The 22,928-nt window shown below is 41.2% G+C and overlaps 1 protein-coding gene across 1 annotated transcript in view; it reads left to right on the top strand.

The window, feature by feature from the left end:
* LGR4 (leucine rich repeat containing G protein-coupled receptor 4) overlaps nt 1–22,928 on the top strand; it is a gene marked incomplete at its 5' end in the record, with an annotated part of 145,219 nt that overhangs the window by 30,204 nt on the left and 92,087 nt on the right. Inside the window, one exon of the mRNA XM_019519493.1 lies at nt 17,274–17,345. Coding sequence (XP_019375038.1) covers nt 17,274–17,345 — 72 coding nt within the window. The remainder of the gene's footprint in view (nt 1–17,273; nt 17,346–22,928) is intronic.

The following is a 22,928-nucleotide window of genomic DNA, read 5'->3' as shown; positions in this document are numbered from 1 at the left end:
CCCCCAACCTTACTGGTGACATCAGCAGCAACTGCAGCAGTGCCTGACTCTTACTATAGTAGGGCCTAAATTCACCATGTTTGGGAAATGCTGGTTCATGGTGCAAAGGCTACTAGTTACTCCTCTGGATTTAGGGGCAGAATCTCATGAGATTTTTGGCCCCAAATTAGGGAATCTTGCAAGATCATTTGATCTGAGATTCTGTAATGAGACTAAATTGTTGGTGCGCTGATGTTTATTTTGTCTATTTCTGGAGCTTCAGCTAAGCAGTCTTTTTAAGTAGGCATCACAGGGCAGATTCATAGAAGATTTCAATTTTTTTTAGTTTTACATATACTTAAAAGGGGAAGATGCTAATGCTCTAGTTCTTTCTACGAAAAATCCCTTAATTTTTTATCCTGTCTTCACTGGTGGACAGGTTTTTTCCGACCTGGAGGGAAGTGGGTAGTGGGGTCCTCCAGGGCTCGGTCCTTGGGACCACACTGTTCCATTTCTTTATTAGTGACTTGGACAATGGGGTGAAAAGCAGCTTGTTTAAATTTGGTGATGATACCAAGATTTGGGGTGAGGTGGGCATGCTAGTAGGGAAGGACAGATTACAGCAGGACCTGGACAGGTTACAGGGGTGGGCTAATGAAAACAGGATGGGTTTCAATACAGACAAGTGCAAGGTGCTGCACTTGGGCAGTAGGAACCAGCAGCACAGTTATAAGCTGGGAAACTCCCTTCTTGAGAGCACGGCAGAAAGAGATCTTGGAGTCATTACTGACTCTAAGACGAACATGGGCTGACAATGTGAGGTCACAGTCGGTAGGGCTCACCGTACTTTGTTGTGCATCCACAGATGCATCTCAAGCAGGGCCAACGAGGTGATCCTCCCCCTTATGCGACACTGGTCAGGCCGCAGCTGGAGTACTGCATTCAGTTCTGGGTGCCGCACTTCAGGAGGGATTTGGACAGCATTAAGAGGGTCCAAAGGAGGGCCGGCCCTACAAGGAGAGGCTATGGGACTTGAACCTGTTCAGCCTTCACAAGAGAAGGCTGAGGGGGGACCTGGTGGCCATCTATAAACTCACTAGGGGGGACCAGCAGGGTTTGGGAGAGAGGTTTGTTCCCCTGAGCACCCGCCCAGGGTAACAAGGAATAATGACCACAAGTTGTTAGAGAGTAGGTTTAGACTAGATGTCCAAAGGCACTACTTCCCTTGGAAGTTGGTTCCAGATCCCAGCCGCCCTGACAGTGAAGTGCTGATGGCTCCTACCTTGGGGGTCTTTAAGAGGAGGCTTGATGTCTGCCTGGCTGGGGTCATTTGAGCCCGGTTTTTCTCTCCTGCCCAGGGCAGGGGGTCACACCTGATGATCTACAAGGTCCCTTCCGACCCTACTTCTGTGAATCTGTGTTGGCAAGACGGTCTTCACTGTATAAGTGTTACCACATTCTCCCCCTTCTTCAGTAACTTGATTTGATTTCAGGGATTTACCTTGAAAAACGGATGGAGTGAGACGCTTCCATTTGCCTTTAAATTAAAGGACCGCAGATAGGTTAGACACAGCTGGTGGGCCTGCTTTGTCTGGGATGCTCCCAGGTTTTCAACATCTGTCCCAAAGAGCTGATATCCCAGTCAGTGTGGTGCATCTCCTGTCAAGCAGAGTTTAGGTTTAAACACACATGCTTGCATCCAACATAAATATGTATTTAATTAGATTATAAAAAACCCATTTCAATTTTTTTTTATTGATATACAAATACTTCCCTGCAGTGTTTGAAATCCACGTTAGTCCAGGAGAGCCTGAAAGTGAAACTAACTAGAAGTAGTAGGGTTGGACCACTGTATATTTTCATTTGCAAAATGAGTAAAATTTAGAAAGCAAGTATTTAGAATGGGGTGGAAAACTGGTTTCATGGTACAAAGTTTGACGTTATTTCTTTTAGTCTTCAGATTTACTATCCTAGGTAAAGGGGATTTTAGAACCACGTGCATGAACCGTGTGTTAAGTATCTGCTGAATTTTAGAACACATACATTTTAACCCAATTGAAAGGTTTATGTTAAAAGAATAGAAAATGTATAGTCTGCAGTTGTATACAGGCTTTATGTTTCTACTGGGAGAATCGCTGCTCTCCTGGTACAAACCATAAGTGTACAGGTGTTCACATGCTTTCTCTTGGAGTAACAATGGTGGTTCTGTACATTTTTGTCACTTGACTCCTCCTGGGAACCAGGAAGATTTGAGCAGTAGGGAGGTGCTCCTTGTTCCTTCCTGAGACCAGGGTCACCCCAGGCTGTGGTGACCCAAATAACTAGAAGTATTGGGTGTATATTAAAACTCTTGGTAGTATTTTTTTTTTTTTTTTTTCCTTCTCCTTGGGTCAGTGGCTTCCACTGCTCCATTCTATGGGAGTGGGTGGATTGAGCAGCCTCTGCTCCCCGCATTTTTCCCAGACCGGGATTGTAGTCTTGGAAATGCACAAGGAGCAAGGGAGAAGGGATGCTTGCAGGCTTATTGCCTGTACTGCTCCCTCCTAGAAACATTTCTACCAGTGGAATTTTTCCACCTTTTTAGAAATTTAAAGTCCATTCTTGGCCTAAAACATCAGCTCTCTTGTCTGAGGCACTTTACATTCTTAGGTCTTGATACTACAGTTTGTTCCACATGGATAGATTGGTCTACCTCCAGTGATTCCTGCTGACTTCACAAGACATTTGCACAAACACATTCATGTGTCATGAAATGAAGGATTGTGGCTTTATTATGTTCCAGACTGACCTGAATTTATTTTAGTAGAGTGACATTTTTTCCTCGTAATTCTTTCCTACAGCAGTTTGCAGAAGCAAACACATTTTGGACAGTATATGAACTGTGATGCATAGGTACCTCCTCTGAAAGATAGTTTTGATAACAATTTGACATAATGGGCTTATTCATGTTTGTTTTAGAACTGTTCCACTGCATGAGAGAATTGTCTTGCTTGGATTTTACCCCTTGAGAACCACCTTTTGAATAATTGCAAACTAAACAGAGTCTGTCCTACTACACTGCTTTGAAGTGATTCTTTAAAAATATTGATATATAACAGCTAAACTACCAAAGGAATTAGTTTTGATTAATAAGGGTGGCAAGTGTCATCTACTGCAGCTGTGGGTCAGATGAATGTTGTTTATGCAGTGATTCCTTCTTATAACTTTGCCATTTTAGACAACTTGGCTAGACATAAGTTGGTTTAATGGTGGTGTTCTTTTTAGTTTGACTGTAAAAGGGTTTAAAATCAGAGTAGGTGACGGTGTAGCAGTGTGAACATTTGTCCAATAAGAATCATTATCTAATTGTGGAAAGATCTGAAAGAAAGTTTGGTTACAGGACTGTGACTTGTGAGATCTGTGCTTGATTTTTCATTTCTAGCAGAGGTTTTGGCATGACTGTAGGCAAGTCACTTAACTTTTTTTTTGTTGTCAGAGGTTCCCGTTTCTAAACTGGGACCTCACTCCACCTCTGGATCTTTGCTGTGTCAGCTTTCCAGAACAATGCTGTTCCTATCCTGTGTCTGTGCAGTGTCTAACACAGCGGCAGCCTGATCTTGATAGGAACCTCAAGGTGCTATGGCAATACAAATAGTAAACACTGTAGTTATAAAAACACAAACAATGCATCACTGTATTCTCTACTGCAAATAATCTGTTTTTATCTACTTTACTGTCATGAATACCAGACAAGTGCATAATTCATTTAATGTGGGCTGTCCAGCTGGTGACCCATGAACCACAAGCAGCCCGTAAGGAGTTAAATTGTGGCTCTCTGGACTGCTGCTCAACCTCCACTCCCGCTATTCACAGACTTTTAGGGCTGGAAGGAACCTCGTGAGATCATCGGGTTCAGGCCCCCCCCCCCGTGTAGTTGGAATGGATTTGGAAAAGCTTTTGAATGCAAGATACTTTTCTTAAGGTCCAACCAGAACAAGCTTGGACCTGATGAAGAATGTCTTGCATTCAAAAGCTTCTCCAACTCCATCCTGACTGTACAGTTGGTCCAGTAACAGGTATCGCCCAAGAAAACTTTCTTTCATACTGAAAGACATTTTGCTTACTTCAGAAGTTTAGTGTAAACTTGTACCCCGTGATCTGCTTTCAAAATGTACCTCTCAAACTGATTACCTAGTGGGCGCATTACCTTACATTATATTTCTTTTCTGTGTTAACATCTCTCTTAGAATGCAGTTGAATTTTTTCCCCTTGGTTAATTCCACACCAAGTGTCAACTTAGAATATTAACAGTGTGTGATTGCTTAATGGTTGGCATGCAGTGACTCGGTTACTAATTCAAAATACGTCTATGCATACAAGTATTGTTCTCTTTTAAGATCTTGGTGATGGCTTGATTGGCATATGAATAGGGTACATTAGAGCTAGTTACTGTGTCTCAAAGAAAGCTAAGACTTCATGTTGGAAGAAAAAACAGGATGGTGTGACATGGGAATGAGGAGTACAAAAATAACTTACAAATACATCAGAGCTTGCTCCAGTTGCAGGAATGGACCTGCCCCAGGGGAAAAAATGTGTAGCCCTAATGTTTTATAGTTCCTGATTCTGCAAAGCACTGAAGTCTCATTGAAGTCAATGGAAATTAAGCATGTATTAGACAAGGGTAGAGTTAAACATATGCTGAAGTACTACTGAATTGCAGGCACATACTACTGTAAAGGAGATTTGTGCTCCATGTCTTAGAGCTGTCAGCATTTTTTCTGAACAATTACGGTTCAGTGTTCAAAAAGTGTCTGGTCTCAGAGCCTGTAAAACATTTCTTGTCTATAAGTGAGTGAGTATACATATGTGCTAATTAATCAATAGCCCACTGAGAAGTATGTGAAAACTTGTTGCATTTCGGCCGCTGAATAGCCTTCAGATTGTAATTCCTTTCTATCAGATTTAGCCTGATATAGAGATGGAAATGCTGGGATTGACAGGTTTTTTTCCAAGTGTTGTGTTGTGCTGTCCTGTTTCTAAATCTTACATTTGTCCTTTTCCTCCTCTTTCTCTTCTATAATTCAGATATAACTTCCCTTCTCTGTTCCTTTTTGCTTGTAGGGAATATCATAGGAGATAAAGGATAGGAAACTGAACGGGGACTCTGAAAACCTGACTCCTGCTATGGACCTGCTGTCTTACCTTAGGCAAATCACTTAACTTCTCTCTATTTGTTCCCCCTCCTACCTTATATCTGTCATGTCCGTTTAGATTTATCTAAGCTGTTCTAGATAAGTGTCTTGCATTATGTTTGTGCAGTTCAAAACATGTTGACACCCAGAACTGAGGGCTTCTTGCTACTGTTGTAATACAAATCATTAAATAATAAAACCTTGCACTTATTAAAGCAATAGTAGGTGTTTGAGAAGCAGTAAGTATATTTGCTGTTGTGGTAATATAGCAATATTGTGGCTTAAAACTTGCACCTGAATCATTGAGCCAGTCATTACTTAAATATTCCTGGTAGATATTGACTAAGACTTTTTTAAATGCTTAGATATTTCCTTTTAGCAAGAGTGCCTCTCAGTAATACGGAAGGTTAGTTAGCCATGTGAATTCTGCCTGACTTCAGACTAACTTTCAAGTTCCTTACCTACAAAATGTTTTCATCAATGCAAAATGTGTAGAATGGATATGTAGAAGATACTTGTTAATGTACAATTTACTGTGAGATTCTAAAAGATGATTTTTATTTTGATGGCCTTTGTGCCACACAGCTCTGCCATGTCAGAGGTGAAGTTGAAAGCCATAGAAAAACATATATAACAGGACATGGAAAGCCAACCTAAAAAACCATGGAAATATTCCTTTTGATGTCTGGTGTTTTTCTTAATGAAAATTACACTGGTTGGTGCACATGATCTAAAACACTTAAGAGTAGCTTTTCCCTATTTTTATATTTTCTCTTTCTTATTTGGTTGGTTTAAACTCTACTGACAAAGGGGCTGCTGTTTTGTGTTGCATGTGATTGCTAGTCACTTGTAAATTAATGGACGGGCTCTTGTTACTTTAAAAAACCTCCATATCTGTCCTTTGACTGAAAATGTTGTCAATATAGTAATAACTTAATTATAGAAGGGCATATTTTGTGCTCTTTTTCAGTGTTACACCATATTAATGGATTGTTGATTTTTAAATTGCATCTGTGAACCATAATTTCTTGAGTTTAACATGCATGTTTAAAAAGCACCTTGTTTAAAACAAGAGTTCTCAACCTTTTTCCTATACTGTGACTCTCTGATGTAACAAAAGTCACAAGATTGTTCTGCTTCCCCTGCCTCCTCCAACCCAGTGCCCTCAAATCGCATATACTTGAAAGAAAGGGGGGTTGCTGAAACCCACAGGTTGAGTATCCATGCTTTCAGGCACTTTGCTAATGACTTGCCCTTTTCCCCCTCCCAGGTGAGTGTTTCACTATCGGAGAGAGCTGGGGTAGCTCAGTCATTAGAGGCATTTATACACATGCTCTGGGAACCAGTGGGAGGAGGTGTGTGTTTTAATTGGCACCCAGAGTGTCATGTGCATCAGCATCCCCATCGTAAAAAAAATGGTGGTGGGGACACTCGTTGAACAAACTTTAGTTAAAGCACCCTGTCACCATTTTTCAGTGTGGGGACACTGATGCATGTGACGCTGGAGTCTGCTGGAGCGCAGTAATTACCATGCTCCAGCAAACTCAATTAACTGAGTCTGCTCTGACACTGTAATTACAGCGCATAGGAACAGCCTCAGTGCACGTGTATAGGTGCCCTAGGATTCTACCCTGGGGCATGCTGAAAGATAAAGTTAACGTACAAGCTTATGGAGGAAAAAGTAATACTGGGTGTATATTAAAATCCTTGTCAGTATTTTTTTTTCTTAGAAGTTTTCCTTCCTAGTACAAAAAGGCAAGTAATCTAACTAAATTTATAGATTATATGTTTACACAGCAACTAGTGCATTAAGGCTTCTGTGTGAAAGGGGAAAAAGATTGAGACCTCCAGTCTCGTACTTAGCCCCTACAATAATACAGGGACACAGTATGGAAAATAGATTATGTAGTTCCTTTAATTGCTCCACTTAGAAAAAAACGAAAAACACTATTACAGTTTCCAAAATAAAACAGAACAATTCCTTCCAGATACAAGCTCATTATGTAAAACTTTATTTTCCTTTTGCCTAATATGTCTTTGCCATCTGTTAATAATTTTACCTGTTGGCGTTGGCGCCCATGAGCAAAACATACCCTCCAGTTTCTCCTGTACTGTGTTAAATCACAGTGCAGGCAATTGCTTTACAAAATAGTAGCTTTGAAAGTGAATTAATGTACTTCTCTCCATTTGTGGAAAATGTGAAATACTGGGCTAATGAAGAAAAAACAAATTGGCTTCTCGGTAACAACTAGGTGTATTTGTGCTACTTGCATGAAGTATAAGGGCCAAAATTAAATAGAATACTCTATTTTTAACTTTTATGCCACTATTTTATATTGCTGCATTCTGTCAGGTTTTTTTTTTAATTGCCATATATTGTATTCTATTTTAATTTTGTTTTAAATTGAAGAATGTGTATTTTTTATGGTATGCTTTTGACTAGTAAACATACATTATATAATTTTATGATAGAATTTTATTCTGTTGATTTTTTAGTAAAATAAGCAACTACTTTATTTCTCAAATATAATGTTGACCTGTTATTTAGAGGATAACATAATGTCTACTAAGTGAAGAATGCCTGGCTGATGGTCATAGAGATTAACAGTTTTGTCCTTACCCACAGAACACGATTAAAGCAGCGTACAATGTCAGCTCCTTTTTTTTTTAACATTGTCCATTTATTTTGGAAAAGAGAGGAGTCCTAGGATTGGGACCTCACTCAATCTTTGGGTTTTGCTGACAGTATCTGCTAAGATGCCAGTTGACAGAGACTTGTGATGATCTTGGTCCTGTAAACATGTGTCCAGAAGGTATTGAACTGAGATCACCCAGCCTGTTTGACTTAGTAGCTGCAAAGCCCTTTGCTCCTTATTCTTTTCAGCCTGCTGAAACTCTGCAGGTTACAAGGACCCATGCACAAAAAAATTTTCATGCAGGAAACTTTAAATACCATGCGACTCATTTCTTTGCCATGAATGACTCTATGGTACCTCAATAGTATGGTTTTATCTGATTATAAATAACTTTCAATAGTAAAAGTGAAGAGACACTTCGTTATTGGAACAAGAGACTTGCAGCCACGGTGGATGATGGCCTCATAGTGAGACATATGTTGGTTACTGTTCTCCTGTCCTGGGCTATATTCAAAATAGCAACCAAGAAGGGGATTTCTTTTCTTCTCTGGTACATTGCCATGGAGTCCGATACATTTCTGTTTTTGCTGGTTTGGTTTGGTGTTTTGTTTTTTTTGTGGGGTTTTTTTTATTTATTATTATTTATTTAACTTGAAATATCACAACTTTGGCCAGATGTATGCTAGGAAGAACCTTCAAAAGTTTCTCTCCATGGCAAATGCTGGTTGGCCTCCCTGTGTTACAATTATTGGGACAGCTAATGTTGATGGACTGCTAAAAGTTGCTGGTCTGAGCAAGTGCACCTATTTCGGAACACTAACAACCTGTCTGTGCTGGGGTTCCAGTGGTTGCTAATGTCATTGGAGCTGAAACCGTGTCAACCTCTGTCTAGAATTTTTAGAGACTGTCCCTTGCACAGGTAAGTCCTTTGTAACAAATGCTGTGTCACATAATGGTTTTTGTACAATTAGTAGGACTTTATTCAAATGTAGATAGCTCTGCCTAAGTCATTTTGTAAGTGTTATAATTAAATTATTCAGTGGCAGGGAGCCCAGACCTTGGAAAAGACTGAATGGAGCCTACAGTATTACATGCTATTATCTATCAGCAAACAGGTTAAGCTTGCTCAGAGGGAGCATTTTACAGGGTTTTAAAGGTGCCTTGTTGAAACATGATCACTTTTCCTTCAATACACACTTCCTTAGCCCTCCCCCCTGCCCCCTTTTTAAAAACTGCACAAAAGGTGGAGAGGAGTTGGAGAAGCAAAAGGAGAAATTATGCATTAATAAAACATAAGGGGGCTTTATTTTTTTCTTGTAAATTGGAGCCTTTCTAACTTCCTTTAGGCAAATCACTCAGTGCTGATTCTGCCTGGGCTCCAGTTCTTTTTCATAGTGTTTCATGTCTTCAGCTTCCAGGCCATTTTTGCAGACTGAAGTATTTTAAATAAATTAGCCCTTTGCTTTTTCTTTTTTTTTCTTTTAATGCCCTATGCTTTGGCACAAATATTTGTGCTACTGAACTCAGTGAAAAGTTATGCTGAAATCTGAGGCTATAAAGCAGAAGGGCAGGGCTCCTAAGTGAAGTTGAGAAGGTTTTTTGTTTTTATTCCTCTGGGAGGTATATAATTTTCACTTAAAGTGAAGGGGAAGCGCTGGTTCAAATCAGAACAGCTTGTCACAATTGAAATCCTGCTCAGCATCAGTTTTCCCCCTTCCTGAATTTTATAGAGGCTAGCTTCAAGTTTTGCTTAAATGCCCAAAAGGTTAGTCCCCCTTGTAGCCGCTTTTCTCTGCCTGTACCTTTCCTCTCCTTCCCTTTAAGGCTACCTTCACTAGTGTTCCACAGGAAGGTTGGAATTATTATATATTCTGCTTATATGTGCTGTTCCCATGGCTGCAGGTTTTCTTGTACAGGCATTGTTACTCTTCTCCTGTTCCCATGCTCCTTTCGGTAACCATTCTCGCGAGATATTTCATCCCTCAAGAAATCTAAGACCAATCTATAGACAGATTTGAGGTCCACCATACATTGTTCACAGGCAGACACCTGTGGTCTGTTGACTATAGTGGGCAAACCTATTTACCATAATGTCTTCAAATCGAGGGATGCAAATAGATTTGAAGTGAGAAAAGAGCTTGTATTTTGTACTTGCTGGATTTTTTTCTAGTGCCCCAGAACACCCAGGGCACATCTGCACATCCATGATAGAAAGGCAGCAACCATTCCTCTGGCCAAGAAGTGTTCTTACTGGATGCGTGAGGCCTGAAACCAGCCTTTTTCATTCAAGAGTCCAACCATGAATGGTGGCTTTTACAGCAGCATGCAGCAATCCAGAAGGAATAGGTGCCATTTTATGTCCCAAAAGTGTCTTATGTACAAGAGAAGTTGGTACCCGTTTAACTATGAGGTGCATAGTTCAAAAAACAAACTAAGTTGTTGTTTTGTTTTTTTTTTAATGCGGAGCACAAAAGCTATATGGACACCTATTATTTTAGTTTCAACCTGGTGTATAAATGAGGTTATGTCCATTAGGCATGGGTGTAAGCTAAACTGAAATAAGTGACTGCTGAACTGAAGTCAATTGCCACCAAACCCCTGTGGTTGAGACCCATTTTTAAGTTAAACCAATGAAATTTGTGAGTCTCATTAAAAAAGGAGCGTAATTGGCAGCACCTCTTGGCATCAGTCACCAGTGTCATATATTGGGAAGAAAGCAAGAATGTAATAGGGAGATTATTTTATCCAATTTCTATGATGATCTGATCCAGTATCATCTTCATTTCCTGACTTCTTCCTCCCAGCTGGTAAGCTGCAGCATGGGATTAGCGGAAGCTATTGCTTTCTTGTATGTTTTCTGCTCCCAAAAGGAAGTCCAAATTAGGGTTTGGGCTAAATTTAATTTTTAAGCATTTTCCTCCCATGTTGCTTTAGGTGACTGATTAGACTCCGTTTAAAGAACTGGCAAGTTAACATATGCCTTTTCAGATATTTGTTTGCACCTCTGCATCATGGCATATTCAGATTTTAGAACAGTTATTTCTTTTACATAGTAACCAAAGATGTTAAATTGTTTTTATGGGAGACTCATCTGTGCAAGCTTATGTTCTGAAATGAATGAGACAGTACTTTAGGGTTGCTGCTAAAATACGGTGGACAGCTGGTTCTGACTTGATTACTTTATAGTGTGTGATGCTAATTGCACCACTACATGCATTATCTCAGTAGATAGTATCATGACTGATAGAAAAAATACTTAGTGGCATTACTTCTGCATGTTTGTAGAACAGTGATTCTCAACCAGGGACCTTGAGATCTTTTCAAGGGTGTGGCAGGGTGCCATGCAATGTGAGCATTCTTAGTTGTCCAAACATGTTTCACAAAATAAAACCAGAGATGTTAAATAGGGACCCATAGTCTTAAAAACATCCTGACCTGTTATGGTATTTTTGAGTTCTCTGTGACAGAAGAATTTTTCTATTATTTTTGTGTAATCAAAAAAGAGTGAAAATTAAAAGCTGGTATTTTCTAAGGGGTGCCTCAAATCTAAGCCTTTTTGGTTCTGTTTTGGTTTTTTGATTTAAAGCTGTTAAACCTAATAGTGATTTAGGCCCTGATCTTGCAAAGAAAATGAGGTAGTATGACATGTCCTTCTGTGCATGGGTGACTGGTGCCTCCTGAGCTGGGGGGGCTTGCTCCCCCAGTGGGCAGTCAGCAACCAGGGTGGGGGAGGGCCCTGCAGCCAGTCCTGCTGGGTGGGGACTCCAGTCCTTGAAAGAAGTGGTCGAACTGTGATGATAATCAAATAAGAGATAGTGTTCCTTACTGGAGTTGCTTCTTTATCATAGCAGCAATTTAAAAATGCAGCCAAACCCTTTATGATTAGCTTAGTTTTCTTCATAGAATAACTTCATTCTGACTTGAGATACAGGTTATAGCTGGGTTGGTCTAAAAGTACAAGCAGTCAGTGTGGTAGAGGTGATACCTTTAATTAAACCAACTAGACAGTTGCGGGGGGGGGTTGTAAGCTTTTGGGCACATGTGCCCTTCCTCAGGACTGCTCCAACTTTTTATCCAAGCCTTATTTGCATAAAATGTACTTTTCCAGCAAGGAGAACTTGCATCAAGCTCCAGCTCTCCTGTACAATATGAATTTTCAATTCTGCTTGGGAGAAACTTTACAGTCTTTGCATTCTTCTATGCCTGAGGAAGGGCGGTTGTGCCCAAAAGCTTGCAAAATAATAATAATAATTTAAAAAAAATTCTAGTTGGTCTAATAAAAGATATCACCTCTACTACATTGACTGCTCTGACCTGAGAGTCACTCCATAATACTGGAGTTAGTGTGTTCATTACAAGGTATCAGAATAATTGGAGACTTTTTCCTTTGTTATAAATGGAATTTCCTTAAGTTGATCTCAATATTTAAGCTACATTTGGATTTTGATTCTTCACAGTGGGGAAAACTTGCTAGTTTAAATTCAAATAGGCATCTCTCAGCACTATAATCATAAATAATGAATTGTAGGACCACACTGGGTTTTGTTTTTTTTTGTTTTGTTTCCCCATTCCCATTTCCTTTGGTAGTTCAGGTATTTTTTTTCAAAGGTGTCACCCACAACTTACATTTAATTTAGTTAGCTGAGTGCTTGTTTTTAATTTTTATTTTGTTCCATTTTGTTGAAACTCATAGTTTGAATTCTTGTCAGGCCAGGCACCTCGGTCTGCTGTTTGGTACGGTGTAAACTAGCATAGCCTATTCCATGGTCAGATTGTCGGTGCCTAACCTAGTGCCCCCACCTGCACTGAGCCTGGGTGAGAAACACCAAGCAGGACTAAAAACCAAGACCTGTTAGTACTAGTGGGTGTCTGTAGGGCAGATGAGCTCCCTGCGAGCCAATGTCCGTCCATACCTGGAGAGGAGATGGGCACTGCCAGGTCACTCTGCTTGAAGAATCGCCAGTGATGCAAAGCAACTCATTTAACCTCATCAGAGTGGAGTAGGGTTGTTACAGCATCTAAGGTGCCCCAATAGTTGCAGCGGCCTCAGGACTGATTTGACTTGACTTGACTTGATGTGACAAGCCTATCCAGTTCAGACCTTCATTTTTTGAGATAAACTGCTGCCTGGTGTTCAAGAGCTGTCAAGTTCCATCCCAGAGATGGCTGTATTCAGGTCAAAAATGGAACAAAGATGGGTGGGGTAAGCATGAGTGTGAGAGAGAAGGAGGTGCAAGAGTGGCAGTAACTTGGGATAATATGCTGATACTTCATGTCATGGTACGGTAAGTAATAATCATAAAACTATGGTGTTTAGATATTCTTTTGAGGGAGGCTAGAGAAATAACATGAACTGTGGTTTTCTTGGATAACTTACTAGAACTTCATGATTCATCCTGAGTCTCCCCTCCTTCCCTTCCTCCTTTCCCTTTCTTTTGCCTCATTCATAAATGCTTATTTATTTAAGCACTGAAAGGGTGTATGGAGTCATCTGGAAAAGGAATGAAGTAGCCTAGATGTGTGAAATGCATGCATTCATGACAATTTGAAAAATGTGAATGGGGAAGTAAGAGTTGCAGCCTCCTGTGGAGCAGACAGCTGACAATTCATGTATCTGATACTTTTATTTACTTTTCTACACAAGAAGAAAAATGTCTTCCCACAGCAACTGCAACATCCCATGGTACCCAAGCTGCTGCTGAGATACAAAGCACCCTTCAAAGTAGGCGCACTGTTCAACTTGCAAATAAATCACCTTTCATTTGACTCCTGGAATTTAATGAGGGAGCTTGTACTGTGCCACACATGCATATTTTTGTTCTTAATCGCTCCCTCACAGTAGGGTTTGCTTTATGTAGCCTGGGCCTGATCCTGATCTCCTTTGCTTTCATTTTGTGCTAGTGAATTCAGCTGCAGCACAGGTACTCTGTTTGGTTTTTACTAATGGAGGTGAAATCAGAACTGGTCCCACTATTGAACAACCATTTTGGTAGAAAAGGCAGTTGCCTGTGGAAGAGACTCTTCCAATGCACGTTAGACTTCTGTGCTACCAGTTTGCCTATGATTTTGCATGGGGTAAAGTTGAGATGATTTTAAAGAGCTGTCAGCATCTGGCAATTTATTCATTTGGAGAAGAAAAAGGGTTGATATAAATTTTGTCTGGTATCAACTTGTTCTCTTTTGCTGTGCAAATTTTTTTTCAGTGACTGTGTCAGTTTCTTTTTCCGGCAAGTATATTGCCTGTGCAACATACTCTGTAAATGGGAAAACTTTCTTGGTGAACTAAGGCTAGGTTTTATGATCTGACAATTGCAGGAGTGTTGTGGGCATTCTTTTTAGAAAGTACTCTTAAGCATAAGCTTCTTAGTATGTTGAAGGTATATTTTAAAGTATGTTATGTGTGCGCTGGTGCGTCTTTCATTTTATTTCCTTGCATAACCAGGGGACAAACATCTGGGAGTTTACCTATTCAGTAAATGGCTTTTTTTTTTTGCTGCTAGGCCTCCAAAGTTCTCCAAGTTGTTTGCTGTTCTTAGGGGCCTGATTCTGAACCAGTGAAAGGCAGTGTCTAGGATCATGTTGACAGGAAAGGGGTGTGATTCAGTCCTAGCTATAAAGACTTCCTTTAATTTCTTCAAGAGACTAGTCTTTCTTTTGCTTTCACAAAATGGCTGAGAATGGATTTCTGCTACTCTGCTGTAGCATGGAATCTGAGTTGACCTAGCTTAGGCATATTACCATTCCTGTTTACAGGTGGCTATGGACATGTTCCTGCAGACTTCTACAACGGGCCAGGGCCTGTAGTTGTTGAACCCCTGGATAATGAACCTTTTAGCTTCTGGCTTCTGGTTTTATGCCAATACAAGATTCTGAGGCAGAGCAAATTCTCATCTGCAAAGGCTGGACTTTCACAGAGCCGTGATTCCAAAATGCCTCAGATGTTCATGGGAGTAGAAATTTGATTTGTTGTTCCCTCCCTGACCTGCCCCCTCCCCCCCGCTTTTTTTTTCCTTTCCTTTTTAGGATCAATCAAAAAAATATCCTTCCTAGCAGCAGAAATTTTGGTTTGTACCCATCTCAGACCACAGAACTTCTAATGGAAAACAGGTTGGTAGAATGGAGAGGAAGAAAGGGAAACTGCTTCGACTAAAGGACAGGTGTTGCACAAACACATGTGACAGTGCAAGACAGACTTGCCTCGCACGTCCATTGCAGAGTCACGGGATTTTTCTAGCTTTGGTCAGTTTCTAGAAATAAGAGGACACGTAATCTAGAAACAAGAGGGCAGTTGTTTAGGTCAGTGGTGCTGTAAAAAATTTTCTGGAGACAGATTCTCTTCTCAAGCTTCTGGGGGTTCTCCTTTCACCCACTCCTATTTTAAGAGGAGACTGATGTCAAGGAGTTTTCAACTTAAGTGGAAGTCAGTCTTTAGCACTGATGCAGGGGAGCCTGAGTTTGTGATGAAGCTCATAATTTAGCTGATCTTTTTTGGCAGTGTTGTATTGTAGGGGGAAGGTTGGTACCCTTTTTGATATAGTAATTGACACGTGTAGAAGGGGAGGCAGGGAGGAGTTGATTTTTGTAAAAATTACATAGATGCTATGCTAGGCATTTATAGAAGCCAAAATAAACAAATGGTCACAGCTGGCTGCCTACTCTAGAGCAGAGCAAAACAGAACAGCAAGAATCATGGAAAAAACAGAAAACCAATTGGGTCAAATTCTCTCCTTGGTTAAAGCTGTGCAACCTCAGCTAAGTCAGGCATTGGGTAAATTGCAAGAAAATAGTTACAAAGCAAGTAATCCAAAACATGTAGTTGTAAAGTGGAACATCTTGCAAGACCCTAGATGAAAACGGCTAAGCTTTTGTTGCACAGGCATAAATGAAAACCAAATCTAGTCCATGGAGTGTAAATCTCTTAAATACCTTTAAACAAGAGCAGCATGGTCTCTGTCCACAATTGGCACTACAGATGCATATTTCCCTAAAATGTCGGGAGTTGGCACTTGATGCTGGATCAAAGTTTTAGAAGACTACAGATGCAATGGAGGTTGGACAGGCATGGTGGCTTTAGGATCGTCAAGCCTTTCCTTAAGCTATTTCAATAAATAAAGGCAGGAACAGTAGGAGGAAAAAAGCAGGGTTAAGTAGTAAAAGGTGGTATGCAGCTGTTGGTTTAAGTCATGGCTGTTCAACTGGTTGCTTACAGGCCACCCACAGCCCCCAAGGGGTTAACCTGGAGTCCGTGGGCTCCAATGTGGGTACTGTGCCCCTTCCCCTACACCACTCCAGCTGCTTTGCTGCTGCTGCCACTGCTGCTTTTGATGCAGCTGTTGGAGACTCCAGGCTTGATCTGCCTCTGGTTTCTTCTCCTTGCTCCTGCTGGGCAGCTTGGGGAATCCCGGGATCCCCATGCTGCAGCAGCTGTCAAGATACACAGGGTATTGCTTTTCCCATAGCAGAGGGGCCTGTGGCCCAGAGGGTGCATGATTGTGGGCCCTGGGGCCTCCAGCCAGTCAGACATCTGACAGCCCTGGTTTAAAGCAATACTAGAAAAATCAGATTCTGGATTCTGGACCTTTTTCTGCCCCTTTCACTTGTGCTGAGTAGTAGCTTACTTCAGGAGCAGGGTCTCCTAGATTTTGTGATGAATATCCATGCTAATTTGGACTTTTAAAAAAATCTCTCTCCACTGGAACTGTTTATTGGTGGAGCAAAAAGCAAAAATACTCGATACAAGTCAAAGGGGTTGGAGTTTAGTTTTCCATTTACTGCTGATTCTAAAAGAAAAGAAATGAATTGGTCTACATACCTATCATGTAACTACTTGCTGCTTGCCTGCCTCTGCTTATGGGCTAAAAATGAAATCTGCTTAAAACTATTACCTCCAGGACTTATGGCTTTTGCAGAAAATATGACTGCGGTAGAGCTAGGGCATGTTTCTACTATTCTTGTCAGTTGCTCCAAAGCCATGCTTGCCTGAAGCGCTCTCTGGCGCTCTCAGCTTCCAATGGATGCCTGCCTTTCCTTCTTTCTTAAAATACATTATGGTATGAAAATTTGAACACTGGGTGGTCACATCTTTTTACATGACCCATTTTCACAGGAGTTAAATTTTATACATCAAGCGTGTGGGCAAGTGTCTGTAAACTGTCAATAAAAATTAGGACCAAAAGAAACAGCTTAGATGGGCTTCTAAAAGCTCTTCCCTACCTCACACCCACCCACTAGTAATTTCAATATGACTGTTTTCTTTTACTTGTCCAAAGAAAACATTTAATAATTTTTTTCATTGTTATTTTTATTCTGTAACTGAATGTTCAAGTTATAATACTGTGAAAGTTCAGCATATAAACTTATAGAAGTAGTTTTTTTCCCCTGTAACGTGCTTATGTTTTCCTATTATGTCAATAGCTGATCTGTTAAATTTTCGTGTTCTGAGCTGTGAAATGCCTGTTTATTGATGCGTATATTTTTTCTTTCACAGGGACATCAGTATGAATAATATCACAAAGCTGCCAGAGGATGCATTTAAGAATTTTCCATATCTCGAAGAGCTGTAAGTAATCTGCAAGTTAAGTAGGGGCTGTTGTTGCTCTACCACTGCGTTTTTGCACTGAAAGTGGGTGGGGAACTAAAACTGAGCTGTGAACAGAGAGAACAATTATACCTTTAAAAAGTCTATATATGTTTGGAAGCTGAAATGGTGAGTGCTACTTGCAAGGGATTTTTTACCATAATTATTTTAATCATGACTACAGTGATGACACATGCTAATTACAGTGTTATCCAAAGATAACATAGGAGTAGCGTAATTACCATTGTTTCCAACCAGGTTATAGTATAGTGATTCCATAAAGTATATGTTTCAGTTACTGTCATCACCCTTGTAGGTGGCTGGTACTATGTGATACAGGTCAGAATGTATTTGGAGAGAAACTGAGGCCTGTGGTAAAACTTATTTTTCCCTTCCTTCTTAGTAGCCATATGTCTGTGTCCTTTTCATCTGTTTGATATCCAGACATTTTTACAGCTTTGTCTGTGGACTCCACTTTGCAAAGCACTTAAGTGTGTTCCCAGATATAATCAGGTTTGCCAAAACTAGAGGAGGACTCATAAAATATTTTGCTGAATTTAGGGTTTTTCTTAAGAAGTTGCAGTAAAATAGCAAAAAAAGCACACAGTGTTCAGGAACTCTTTAATATTTCTATTTTTTTCTTGTCTAACAGGAAGTCTCTTGGTCAGGATTACCACTTTATTGAACATAGTTTTATTAATGTTAAGTCAGTTTTTCCATTTGTAAAAGGGGAATAAATAGCAAGTACTCACCTATTTAAGATCTTTGAGAGTTGCTTTTCATATTTCTGTTGCTTTGTTAGAAAAAAGTTTCTTTTGCACCTTGCATTGTGACAGTTTCTTACTAGCATTTATTAGATTGCAGTACTTCTAAAAAACAACCAGGGCATTTTTTATTAATATAAATGTGCAAGTGGCTCTACCTGTACCTGTATTCAGAGCTGACCCTAGAGGGGTGCAGAGCTCTGGGCAAATCGGCCTGTGCAGGGTCCCTTAATACTGTGTGGGGCTGTGGTACCCCTGCAGAGTGTGTGTGGGGGGATGGTCTCCATGCTGCTTCTGTGGCGTGGGGCTGAGCTGCCAGCTCCAGGCAGGCCCCACAGAAGAGGCTGCAGCCACTCCACCTGGCTCTGTGGGCCCCCCTCCACCTCCCAAAGTACAGGGCCAGGGTGGTCACTTGGATTTGTTGTACCCTAGGGACAGTTCTGCCAGTGTTGTTTCACACTTGTAGTAATTTCTGCTGCAGGTCAGTAACAGTGTAACAATTCATTCATCCTAGATGAATTTATAAATGAGGTTCATTATAACAGGCTCAAAAGATTTCATTTCTTTTCCACTAGGCTCTTGACATCCCTTTTATTATTATTATTATTATTATTATTATTATTATTATTATTATTATTATGGAACCATTTGGTTAAGTAATACAGTTACTCTCAAGATTCCAGCCTGAGCTTCCTGCCTCAGTCTACTTTAAGTATTGTATCGCTACCATTTTAATATGGAAGAATTTTTAAGCAAAGCTTGTATGGCTGCATGACATGCCCAATACATGCACAATTAAAGCATTTGGAAGGCTTGACTGCATTTGGAAGGTCCAGGGTTTGGATTGCTTGATCCTCCTAACTGGTTTTAATAGTGGATGCAAATGTGTTTCTGGGTTTTTGCCTGTTAAGGTTCCCCTGTATATTTGTTTGCTTTTGTGTTTTGTCCAGGGTTCTCCTTCAAATCCTTGCCTATTCACATTTCACACTCATAAAAAAAAAAAAACAAAAAAAAAAACCCGCACACAATGAGAGCCTTCATTTTTTTCCTTGTAAGTAATGAAACAATAAAATCTAGTTGGGTGGGTGTGCACTTTGTTGTGTAACCTTCATAAACCTGGGGTGTGTCATGAGGTAGAGAGGAAAGGCAGAGCCTTCAGCCACCATAATATACATTGTAGCACAATAAAGCACTTGTATTTCACTGCAAACTAAAATGTTGAGTTTTAAAAGGGGTGGGGGGCAAGAACTGAACCTGGCTGCAAGCTATATTGTAGGTGTAAACATCCGGAAGGTTTAATTCACTGCTTCAAGGCTTATTTGAGAGATCCAAGTGCAGTAATTTAAAAATTAGATGGAGTTGGTATTTGCAAAATGTTCTGGAATAATCTAGTCATGCATACCCTTACAGGGCAAATGCAAGAGTCCTTTTTAATATGCAGGGTACTCACCTAACAAGAGCCTTAAAATAGCTACTCTGTTTCTTGTTTTGGAAGGCAGGGGTGTGGAGTGGATGAGACACCCTGTTAGGTAAGCAATCAAACTGTTTCAGCTATGCCACCATTCTGTCGCTATCCTAAAAAAATTGCACCAAGCTCCATTGCTGCACCGTGGGAATTGGGAGGGCAGCTTCTGAAATCCCCAGGAGCACTGAAACTAAAACCTACCCAACCTACTTAGTCCAAGCTATCACTGATATAAGAAGACTCCACCCAAGGAAAAGAGCCCTGAGGAGATCAACACCAAACAGGAATGCTGTGTATTCTGCTTTTCTCGGATGCCACTAACCGGTAAACTAGGACCCAATCAGCATCTTGGGTCGCTGTAAGGTTTGTTAGTAATGTGAGAATCCTCTGTTAGCTGACCACAGATGAGGCTCATGACCTGGCATGGGAGTGTGGTGGTGCTGACAAACCAGTACAAGCCCAGCTAGGTCCTGTTAATAAAGCATGGGAGAATGGAGGATATTCTCTTAAACATAAGGTAAAGAAGACCCTATTCCCTTCCTTCCTTTAGTCAGTCTAGCTACCTTGTGAATGCCATGACAATACAATCATGAATATTCTTCTAACTATCACTTAACAAGACTTGATCCAAATTCTTCTAACAAACAGAGCCTCTACAGGACTTGGTAGCACACAGTCCAGAGATTCATTGTCTCTTGAGATGACAATTTTAACCAAATATGCATAGCATCAGTCCACTGTCTCCAGGCCCATTTGGAAGCAAACGGTGTATAAGCCTGACTATATTCTTTCAGGCACAATTTTGTTAGCCAGCTAAACTGTTCTGTACAGAAGCTAGTTTTTGCAGGTTTCCAAGCTCAGATGAAGCTTGTTGTGAAACATGAGCACATCTTCCCAGATACAGCCAGAAGGGAAGAATGAGCAGTTACCCTGATAGCTGAACTGCAGCCCAGGACATTTAAGCTCTATTGAGTTGAAAATATCTTGAAGAAATTGAAAATACTGTACTGACCAGAGAGAGGGCATTAGACAGTGATCATTATTTTGATGCAGAGCCTCAAGATAACACTAGCCATCTCAAGAGTAAACTTAAGATCTTTGGGATTTGCACCGTTAAACATGCCAAGCTTTTCTAGAAGGGCTGCCTCCAGGACCAGAAGCAGTGTAGACAGGTCTACATGGCATCAGAGACAAAGTAATTCCCTGGGTTGGGGGGAGGGGATTGAGCACTTGTTGCTGCTCAGCAGTACTGTAGCCCACCCAAAGTACTAAACAGATGCAGCATCTATGCTTTTGGTGTAGGAGGCAGTCTGCCAGGAGCTGAAGAGTACTTGAGAGTATTGTTGCTGAGAATAGCACCTTTACCCTGTAGCTGTGGCATTATTGCTCCTGGACCTACAGGTTTGACACTGAGGTGAGCTGGACTTCTTGAATGAGAACCTAGCTATGACGAGTTACACCACAGTTGCCTCCAGATTATAGTGCTTCAACTCTTGTTCTTTGTAGGATTGAATGCAACTGATTTAATGTTGGCTCACAATGCAGCAGCTTGTTTTCTAAGACCAATTATAAATATAGTACACCTGTACTTCAGACTCCTTATTTAGTCTAGAAGAGAGGTCAGAGATTTCCTGTCCCTTAATAAACTTGAACAGTGGTTTTCAACCTGTGTCTAAGGGGTTCATGAAAGATGACTGTGATCAATCAAAAGTATGTGAATACCCACACTTACAATTCAAAGGGGTCCTTACCTCCATTCAAAATGAAGGTCCACAAATGAAGAAAGGCTAAAAACCACTGGACTAGAACCGGACTGTTTTGAAGACACCTCCTTGCCTCCCTACCAAAGACTGTTTCTCCCAGTGAGTTTATGCAGCTGGCTAGATTCACGTGTCTGTCGGGTGTTGGCAGCAACACATTCTCAGCAGTGAGATCCTGGCTGGGATTGCAAAGCCAAACAGAATAGATGGAGTCAAAGCCAGGTGGTGTTGAAACTAGGTATAAAGCTCATCTTTTTGATACGGCTTGTTCCAGGAATAATACTGTTAAAAGCAAATGAATCTTGAGAAGAGCGGAGAGGAACCACCTCTGTACATTCATTCACTCATCTGAAAATATCTTAGCTGATCCAGAAAGCAGGTAGTTACTTGTGGTTAGTGTCAAATCGGGCAGAAGGTAGGGTGACATATTGGGTGGTCATCATAGAGGACAGCCTGGTTGTTCTCTGTCCTCTATTGATATGAAACTGGATGCCTTTATGTCCTTTATTTTTCTCTTGAAAAATAGGCATTGGGTTTCTATATCAATAAAGGGCAGAGTAGCAGAAAACCAGAATGTCCTCTATGATGGCCCCCCTAGTGATGTAGTATTGTTAACCAGTGAGCAATGTCTTTTATTTTGCCTTATAAAATTGCACAAATAAGTACTTTTTAGTACCTCAGCTGAAGTGCCTGTGGGGGTTCCAGAAGCCGCTGTTACGGTGAGTGGGCTCGGCTATGGCCCCCCCGGCCAGCAGGATTGACTGCCGGGGGACCTTCCCTCCTCCCTTCTGGTCAGTGGGATGGGTCTCCAGTCGCTGACTGTGTGGCCAGCTAGGGTAGAGTCACTGAAGGATATTAGAAACAGCAAAGGAGCGCCAATGTTGTCATGGAAGAAGCAGAATGAAGCTTGCAGTAGCCAACAACTGACACACCTGTGGAGTGCACCCTCTCTGGTCCCCAGAGGGCAGGTATTGCCCCATCTGTGAAGCTTTTAAGCCACTCAGGAATTGAGCTCTATTGTCATGGGGTTCAGAAGCTCTGGATCACCTAATTATCTTGCTGTGCAACTTCTTATATAGAATGAGCCTCACTATTACAGGATTTAATAGTTCTTTGTCCAAGAGACATCCCTAAGAAGTATTTTTGTGCTTTCCCCCGTATTAGGTACTTTAGTTTCACCTGCTGTTGCCTGCCACCAGTACCACAACTAGGGCAGGGTGAATAGGGCACCAACCCCAGGCCCCAACTAGGATAGGGTACCAGAATAGCCTTTGGGAGTCCTTGCCCAGGACATGGGAGCTGGGCGGGGCAGCCCCAAAGGAAGCAGTATAACTGGTTAGTGGGAGTAGGAGGAGTTAGTGGAGTGGTGCTCCACACACCACCACTCTACTCCCAGGGAGCCCTTGCCAGAGCAGGCACAACCTTGTGCCCAATATGTGTGTATCAGGGGGAAGGGGGGACCACAGCAGCGCTGCTATGTGAGCAAATCTGATGCTGCTACAGCAGTGGCAGCAGTAGCCCCTGAATAAACACCTTCCCCTTGTCCAGTTCCCTCCAACCCCCCCCCCCCCCCTCT

The sequence above is a fragment of the Gavialis gangeticus genome, unplaced genomic scaffold (assembly GCF_001723915.1).
Source record: "Gavialis gangeticus isolate Ggan-Ray unplaced genomic scaffold, GavGan_comp1, whole genome shotgun sequence".
NCBI classification, from domain to species: domain Eukaryota; kingdom Metazoa; phylum Chordata; order Crocodylia; family Gavialidae; genus Gavialis; species Gavialis gangeticus.
The sequence above is the reverse complement of the archived record's forward strand: the minus strand, read 5'-3'. Positions and strand labels throughout refer to the sequence as shown.